The sequence below is a fragment of the Malaclemys terrapin genome, chromosome 4, assembly GCF_027887155.1.
Source record: "Malaclemys terrapin pileata isolate rMalTer1 chromosome 4, rMalTer1.hap1, whole genome shotgun sequence".
Classification (NCBI taxonomy): Eukaryota; Metazoa; Chordata; order Testudines; family Emydidae; genus Malaclemys; species Malaclemys terrapin.
Window position 1 is genome coordinate 84,528,657 of NC_071508.1, and position 9,325 is coordinate 84,537,981.

At 45.5% G+C, this 9,325-nt stretch overlaps 1 protein-coding gene across 1 annotated transcript; it reads right to left on the minus strand.

The window, feature by feature from the left end:
- Positions 1–1,337: 1,337 nt before the first annotated feature.
- On the minus strand, positions 1,338–4,437 carry LOC128837224 (uncharacterized). The gene is made up of 2 exons (XM_054028214.1): positions 4,122–4,437; positions 1,338–3,190 (listed from the first exon to the last, which is right to left on the minus strand). Exons 1-2 carry the CDS (start codon positions 4,369–4,371, stop codon positions 2,688–2,690), a joined length of 753 nt encoding a protein of 250 aa, XP_053884189.1. The 5' UTR covers positions 4,372–4,437; the 3' UTR covers positions 1,338–2,687.
- Positions 4,438–9,325: the final 4,888 nt, after the last annotated feature.

Consider the following 9,325-nt stretch of genomic DNA (forward strand, 5'->3'; position numbering starts at 1 on the left):
CCCTGTGGAAGCTTGCAACGCCAGACAGCTACCAGTCAGTTGGGAATCAATTTGGAGTGGGCAAATCTACTGAGGGGGCTGCTGTGATCCAAGTTGCCAGGGCAATCAAAGACCTGGTGATATCAAGGGTAGTGACTCTGGGAAACGTGCAGGCAATAGTGGATGGCTTTGCTGCAATGGGATTCCCAAACTGTGGTGGGGCAATAGACGGAACCCATATCCCTATCTTGTCACCAGCGCACCAAGCCACCGAGTACATAAACCACAAGGGGTACTTTTCAATGTTGCTGCAAGCCCTGGTGGATCACAAGGGATGTTTCACCAACATCAACGTGGGATGTCTGGGAAAAGTACATGATGCTCGCGTCTTCAGGCACTCTGGTCTGTTTCGAAAGCTGGAGGAAGGGACTTTCTTCCCGGACCAGAAAATAACCATTGGGGATGTTGAAATGCCTATCGTGATCCTATGGGGACCCAGCCTACCCCTTAATGCCATGGCTCATGAAGCCGTACACAGGCAGCCTGGACAGTAGTCAGGACCTGTTCAACTACAGGCTGAGCAAGTGCCGAATGGTGGTGGAATGTGCATTTGGACGTTTAAAAGCGCGCTGGCGCAGCTTACTGACTCGCCCAGACCTCAGCAAAAAGAATATCCCCATTGTTATTGCTGCTTGCTGTGCGCTCCACAATATCTGTGAGAGTAAGGGGGAGACATTTATGGCAGAGTGGGAGGTTGAGGCAAATCGCCTGGCCGCTGATTACACGCAGCCAGACACCAGGGCGGTTAGAAGAGCACAGCAGGGCGCAGTGCGCATCAGAGAAGCTTTGAAAACGAGTTTTGTGACTGGCCAGGCTACGGTGTGAAACTTCTGTTTGTTTCTCCTTGATGAACCCTCCAACCCCCGCCCCCCCGGGTTCACTCTACTTCCCTGTAAACCAACCACCCCACTCTCCCCTCCCCCCTTCGAGCACCGCTTGCAGAGGCAATAAAGTCATTGTTACTTCACATTCATAGACTCATAGACTTTGTCAGAAGGGACCAGTATGATCATCTAGTCTGAACTCCCGCATGATGCAGGCCACAAAAGCTGACCCACCCCCTTTCCCTTCACTCAGCTGTTGAAGTCCCCAAATCCTGTGATTTAAAGACTTCAAGTCGCAGAGAATCCTCCAGCTAATGACCCCCGCCCCATGCTGCAGAGGAAGGCGAAAAACCTCCAGGGCCTACGCCAATCTACCCTAGAGGAAAATTCCTTCCTGACCCCAAATATGGTGATCAGTAGAACCCCGAGCATGCAGGCAAGATTCTCCAGCCAGACCCTGGCATTCTTTATTAATTCATCACACAACTAGGGGGATAATTGCCAAGGTAGCCCGGGATGGGTGGGGGAGGAGGGAAGGAAAAGGACACACTGCAGTTTAAAACTTTAACTCTTATTGAAGGCCAGCCTTCTGTGTGACATTGTGCAGTCTATATGGTTTTATAAAAACTTGATAATAAGTCAATATAATGTAACTGAGCTGGTTTTAGAGAAAATACGGTAATAAGTGAATGTAACGTAACTGGGATATGCTTCATGCAAAAGGTCTCTTGTAAGGTATCATTACAAAGCTTATAATCTACTGAGTATGATCATCTGATTTGTATAAATGTACCACTCTTATATCTAAAACTAGAAATATAAAATGTAACTCTGAGGGCCTATTGTAATTGTGTAAAGTGTGGACCATTAATGATGGTTTGGAATCTTGATGACTCCCATTGTCTGCAGATGGCTGTATTTACCTGTGAGTCTTCCTGTATATGTGTGTGCTGGCAAGTGAGTAATGAAGTCTTGCAGTGACATGTGATCATGTCACCTGAACTGGAATCCATCTTTAACCTGGTGCTTTTCCAGTGAGGGGGGGTGGAAACCCAGAGAGACAAAGAGTTCCCGCCTTATGCAAAAGATATATAAAGGGGGGAAGAGAAGAGAGATGGAGAGGAGCCATCATGAAGAATCCCCTAGCTACCACCTGAGCTGCAACAAGAGCTGTACCAGGGGAAAGGATTGTGCCCAGGCCTGGAAGATGTCCAGTCTGAGAAAAACTTACTGAAGCATCTCTGAGGGTGAGATTATCTGTATTTAGTTTGATTAGGCATAGATTTGCGCATTTTATTTTATTTTGCTTGGTGACTTACTTTGTTCTGTCTGTTACTACTTTGAACCACTTAAATCCTACTGTCTGTATTTAATAAAATCACTTTTTATTTAGTAATTTACTCAGAGTATGTATTAATACCTGGGGGAGCAAATAACTGTGCATATCTCTCTATCAGTGTTATAGAGGGCGAACAATTTATGAGTTTGCCCTGCATAAGCTTTATGAAGGGTAAAACGGATTTATCTGGGTTTAGACCCCATTGGGAGTTGGGCATCTGAGTGCTAACGACAAGCACGCTACTGCGAGCTGTTTTCAGGTAAACTTGCAGCTTTGGGACAAGTGATTCAGACCCTGGGTCTGTGTCTGGAGCCAGACGGGAGTGTCTGGCTCAGCAAGACAGGGTGCTGGAGTCCTGAGCTGGCAGGGAAAACAGAAGCAGGGGTAGTCTTTGCACATCGGGTGGCAGTTCCCAAGGGGGTTTCTGTGATCCAACCCGTCACAGGGGAGGAGGGAAGGAAAAGGACACACTGCAGTTTAAAACTTTAACTCTTATTGAAGGCCAGCCTTCTGATGCTCGGGCAATCATCTGGGGTGGAGTGACTGGGTGGCCGGAGGCCCCCACACCGTGTTCTTGGGCGTGTGGGTGAGGAGGCTATGGAACTTGGGGAGGAGGGCTGTTGGTTACACAGGAGCTGTAGTGGCGGTCTCTGCTCCTGCTGCCTTTCCTGCAGCTCAACCATACACTGGAGCATATCAGTTTGATGCTCCAGCAGCCGGAGCATTGACTCTTGCCTTCTGTCTGCAAGCTGACGCCACCTATCATCTTCAGCCCGCCTCTTGCTCTGTTCATCCTGCGATTCAGCCCGCCACCTCTCCTCTCGTTCATATTGTGCTTTTCTGTAGTCTGACATTGACTGCCTCCACGCATTCTGCTGTGCTCTGTCAGCGTGGGAGGACATCTGGAGCTCCGAGAACATATCATCCCAAGTCCGCCGTTTTCTCCTTCTAATCTTCACTAGCCTCTGCGAAGGAGAAACATTTGCAGCTGGTGGAGGAGAAGGGAGAGGTGGTTAAAAAAGACACATTTTAGAGAACAATGGGTACACTCTTTCACGTTAAATTTTGTTGTTCACATTACACAGCACATGTGCTTTCGTTACAAGGTCGCATTTTTCCTCTTATATTGAGGGCCTGCCGGTTTGGTGTGAGAGATCACTCACGCAGTGCCAGGCAACAGATTTCAGCTTGCAGGCAGCCATGGTAAGCCACAGTCTTTTGGCTTTTTTAACCTTCTTAACATGTGGGAATGGTTTCAAACAGTAGCGCCCTCATTTCCCATACCAAGCACCCGTTGGGTTGGCCATTTAAAATGGGTTTGCAATGTAAAAGGAGGGGCTGCGGTTTCTGGGTTAACATGCAGCACAAACCCAACTAACCCCCCTCTCCCCCCACACCCAATTCTCGGGGATGATCACTTCACCCCTCCCCCCACCGCGTGGCTAACAGTGGGGAACATTTCTGTTCAGCAGAGCAGGAATGGGCACCTCTGAATGTCCCCTTAATAAAATCGCCCCATTTCAACCAGGTGACCGTGAATGATATCACTCTCCTGAGGATACCAAAGAGCGATAAGGAATGGATGTTGTTTGCATGCCAGCAAACACCGGGACCATACACTGCCATGCTTTGTTATGCAATGATTCCAGATTACGTGCTACTGGCCTGGCGTGGTAAAGTGTCCTACCATGGTGGATGGGATAAGGCAGCCCTCCCCAGAAACCTTTTGCAAAGGCTTTGGGAGTACATGAAGAAGAGCTTTCTGGAGTTGTCCCTGGAGGATTTCCACTCCATCCCCATACACGTTAACAGACTTTTCCAGTAGCTGTACTGGCCGCGATTGCCAGGGCAAATTAATCATTAATCAGTAAACACGCTTGCTTTTAAACCATGTGTAATATTTACAAAGGTACACTCACCAGAGGTCCCATGTGTGCCCTCAGGGTCTGGGAGCACGCCTTGGGTGAGTTCGGGGGTTACTAGGTCCAGGGTGATAAACATATCCTGGCTGTTGGGGAAACCGGTTTGTCCGCTTCCTTGCTGCTGTGAGCCATCTACATTATCTTCATCCTCATCTTCCTCATACCCCGAACCCTCTTCCCTGTGTGTTTCTCCATTGAAGGAGTCAAAGCACACAGTTGGGGTAGTGGTGGCTGCACCCCCTAGCATGGCATGCAGCTCCGCATAGAAGCGGTATGTTTGCGGCTCTGCCCCGGACCTTCCGTTTGCCTCTCTGGCTTTGTGGTAGGCTTGCCTTAGCTCCTTAATTTTCACGCGGCACTGCTGTGCGTCCCTGTTATGGCCTCTGTCCTTCATGGCCTTTGAGACCTTTTCTAATATTTTGCCATTTCGTTTACTGCTACGGAGTTCAGCTAGCACTGATTCATCTCCCCATATGGCGAGCAGATCCCGTACCTGCCGTTCTGTCCATGCTGGAGCTCTTTTGCGATCCTGGGACACCATCATGGTTACCTGTGCTCATGAGCTCTGTGTGGTCACCTGTGCTCTCCACGCTGGGCAAACAGGAAATGAAATTCAAACATTCGCGGGGCTTTTCCTGTCTACCTGGTCAGTGCATCTGAGTTAAGAGTGCTGTCCAGAGCGGTCACAATGAAGCACTGTGGGATAGCTCCCGGAGGCCAATAACGTCGAATTCCGTTCACACTACCCCAATTCCGACCCTCTAAGGCTGATTTTATCACTAATCCTCCCGTCGGAGGTGGAGTAAAGAAACCGATTTAAAGGGCCCTTTAAGTTGAAAAAAGGGACTTAGCCGTGTGAACATGTCCCTGCTTAATTCGATTTAATGCTGCTAAATTCGATCTAAACTCGTAATGTAGACCAGGCCTTAGGTTGCCCATTTCTAGTTTGCAACAAAAAGATTGTGAATTCTGGTTCAGGTGTTGCACTTCTGTAGCAGTTACATTAGCAGGATCTGGATGACTTCCACCAATTAGGTAGTTTATAATAACAGCAGAAGTTCCCATCGGCATAGCCAGCTGCAAAATAATGTTCCCACATTAAATCACACCAGTTGACATACTTGTACTTTTGAGGTGCCTTGCTTTTGAAGCCAGGGAGTGCAACTTTGTCTTTTGTCTCCAAGGGGGTGAGGTTTGGCTTGCTGGGGAGTATGTACAAGCACTAAGTAAATTGTGTAATGTGACTGTAAGGACAATTCCTAAGTTTAGATTGCTGTTGAGATCATCCATCTACCACAGAGGCAGAGCTTTGAGACAGTATGAAATAAACAGGGGTTAGACAATAGAACTAATTTAGGGAAGAACAGGGATGAAGAAAGGAGCTAAATCAAATCTTATTACTCTAAGCAACACTGTACATTAAACATACTCAGGTAACATCCTGGTTACAGTTACAGTTATCCAACCCAGGGATGTCCCTTAATCTACCCAAGTTCAATTGTAGTCTCCCATCTCATGTTCGTAACACAGTTCCGCCTTCTGATGGAATCCAAGCAGAGAAGCAATGGGCAGCAAGTCAGGCACTCAGCACTAGTAAAAAGGCTGATCATGTGATGAAATCAGTAACATATTAAAAACAATATTAGGCCAAGATTTTCAAACTTGGGTGCCTAAAGTTAGGCTCCTAAATCCATACTTAGGCACCTAAATCAGTTTGATTTTAAAAGGGGCTGAGAACCTAGCAGCTTCCGTTGACTTCAGGGGGAGCAGACTCAGACTTACAAAATTTTCTGGATTTCAAGGGGCATTCTGCATGTTGGTTGAATCAGGCAGCCTGTCCTGCTGCACCAGAAAGGCAGACAATGATCCACAGATGCATGAGAAAGATGGGAAGGAAGCTGGGCTGAGATAGGCAGAGAGCTGGGTGGAGGTTGGCAAGGAACTGGCAAGAGACAGAAGGTGAGGGCAGGGACAGGCAGGAACCTGAGCAGAGATGGACCTGGTAATGGCAACATTACCACTTTCCACCCAAAGAGATTCCCCCAGGGATTCCCACTTCTGCTGCCAACAGTACCCGGAAGAAAGGGACTCTGGTTGCTAACAGTGTGTTTATGTTAATCATTATTCCTGTTGGTTAAAGTATTGTAATAAATAACCAGTGTCAAGGTACCTAAGATTTGTCCAAAGGGTTTCCTTTAGGGGAGAAAGGAACTTATTGTGACTGAGGTATTTATTTTTGTCCCCCTGGTCCAGGTTAATAGAGTTTAAGACCAGAAGGAGACCTTTAAGATCATCTGAACAACACAGGCCGTAGAACCTCACCCAGTAATTTCTGCATCAAGCCCATAACTTCTGGTTGAGCTATAGCAATTTGTTTAGCATGGGATTTGAGAGGAGTTAAGAACAGGTAATGGGCCACAAATGAGTGGCTTGGCTCTACAATTTGCTTTGATAAATTAATCCAAGAACACCTGAGGAGAGGCTGACCACAAATTAAGGGATGTCTAAGAGGAGGAATAGGAGCTATTTCCTTATGGCTCCCCTGCTATCCTCTTCTTCATGCTTCTCAACCAGGAAATGTCTCCACCAGACTGCACAGCCACCAGTTTGTGTCAGTCTCTTAGCCTGGATTTTATGAGAGATTTTTGTTCTCACGTCACTGGGACAAATTCTCCTCTCATTTACACCAGTGAAGCCAGTAGGGTTGCATCAGTGTAACTGAAATGAGAATTTGGCCCACTGTTTTTCCCAGGCAGTGAAGCATGACTCCTGAGTCCCAGGACATTCTTCAGCCACCGAACTTTATACAAAGCAACTCCCCAGCGAACTGCCTACACACACCTAGCCTTGGTGCTTTAACCCCTTGAGTGCTGAAACCCTACCATAACTCACCCCACAGACTCCTGAGCTGCCATTTCTCTAACACAAGAATCCTGTAAGGCTGCAGCCCATTGAGCCTTAAGATGTTACCTCTGTTAAACAGTATTCATAATAATTAATAGCAATAATAATAAATTGCAATTTATTAAGAATGGGATTTGGGAGGAGTTAAGAACATGTAATGACCACAACTGAGTGGCTTGGTTCAGAAATTCTCTTTGATATGTCAATCCAGGAACATTATAGCAATCCCTTTCAATCCATAGACAGATCAGTTGGCAGAAAATAAAATTCAGTATAAACAGCAAAGAACTTGATAAAAATAAAGACCCCCTGACAGCTCTAAGGGATCCATGTTTAGCATTGTTACAATACCAAAACACACCTCACAGTGCTTTGCTAGGAGCACCATTTTAGAAATACATGGGCAGAAGGACAAAATATTTTGGTGCCAACATCTAACAAGTTCTTGAGCCAAAGACTATTAACCCTGAAGTAGTCAAAAAAAGAGCTATATGCTAGGAAACTAGAACAGAGGAAATACTACAACCCATATGCCCCATTGCAAATGGGAGAGAATGTTAAATTCCTAACAAAATGTGACTAGCAACCTGTCAAACTAACAGCTATACCATCCTCACTGAGGGCACATATTAGAACCACCCCTACATGGGGAACAGAAAACATCTGCACAAAACCCAGAAGAACACGGTCTCTTTCTTTTTTGAGAATATCCAGTGTGCTCCTGACAGTGCTTTTATGCTAACAGAAGTAACATGGACCCACATCATTATTGACTGTGAAAAGCACAAGAAGCAGCAACCACAGATTCCTAGTAGGAGATCCACTTCATTGGATAAGCAGATTGCTGCAGGAGGAACTGATGTGAGAATAAGAAGTGGCCACAGTATCACACACCCAGTAGTTAGTATTAGTTTGTGATTATTAATTTTTGTTGCTCTTATATTTTATGTCCATTTGATTTTTTTAAGGGAAGATTTAACGGTAACAATTTGGAGTCGCTGGCTACTGACCCTGTCATGTGACCGAGGTATTTATTTTTGTCACCCTGGCCCAGGTTCATAGAGTTTAAGACCAGAAGGAGACCTTTCAGATCATCTAGTAGTCTGACTTTCTGAACAACACAGGGCACAGAACCTCACCCAGTAATTTCTGCATCAAGTCCATAACTTCTGGCTGAGCTATAGCTTATTTTCCAGAAAGATGTCCAATTTTGACTTAAACACTTCATGTAATGGAGAATCTACCACATCCCTAGGTAAGTTATTCCACTGATTAATTATCCTCACTGTTAAAACAGTGCACCTTAGTTCCAACCTGAATTTGTTTGGTTTCAACTTCCAAGCATTGGATTGTATTTTGTTTGCCTTTTTCTGATAGATTAAAAAGAAATCTACTGTCAGAAATCACATAAATACTCATAGGCTGTATTTAAGTAGATGTTTGACTTGGTCATAGAACTGGGACCAGGAAATAAAGTCCAGTTTCTTATCAGTACTCCTGTATGTATCAGACCTTTATTACCTTGTCTTCACTGTTAAATAAGATGTATTTTTTAACCTTGTGGGTAATTAACACATGTGAGCTATCCCAAGGTAAAAACACAGTGAAGACCAGGCACTTTAGTTTTCACAAGGTAAACTCCCTGAGATCAACCCCTGGTGGGAGTATAGGTCTGTTTACCTCTTGGTTTACCTCAGGATAACACTAAAATTTTCTAAAGTGTCTAGTCTTTACTGTGTTTTTATCTCAGAATAGGTCACACTCCTTAGTTACCCAAAGGAAAAAATGCACCTTTTTTAGCAGCGAAGACAGGGCTGCAGATGGTAAAGAGGAGTAGGCAATGTGGGAGTAGACAGGCAGAGGAGGAGGAGACTGGTACTTGGTAGCATATTTGTTTTGTATGATCATTGTGTGTCTGGTATTGGGTGGTATGCAGCACATTGTTTTCACATACCAGAGTGCTCCCTGCACCTTTCTCTGAGTCCACAGGCTACAGAGGTAAATGCTGTGTGAGTGATGTCATGCATTATATATCACATGGAAAAACTGTATCAAACTCTGTTGCTGTGGGTGTCGAGGTTGCATGTAACCACCCAAGGGGATGAGAAACTCAATCAGGGGATGAGACCAAACTCAGCTGCAGAGGAGTAACAAAAGGCTCTGGTTCTGGGGACTGGGAATAGGATATAGTACTTTTAATTTCTAGATTGTTGGTTCATTTTCAGACCATTCTGTAGAAAGCAAAAACTGTTGTGATCTGTTGGCTGTTAGGGGGCTGATGTGAAAAGCTGTGGTGG

Bases quoted from the DNA above. Each gene is read 5' to 3' on its own strand.
- LOC128837224 (XM_054028214.1), bottom strand. From the start codon at position 4,371: ATGCTAGGGGGTGCAGCCACCACTACCCCAACTGTGTGCTTTGACTCC. The intron at 3,191-4,121 runs GTGAGTGTACCT...CTCCTCCACCAG, and splicing joins GGGCACACATGGGACCTCTG to CTGCAAATGTTTCTCCTTCG.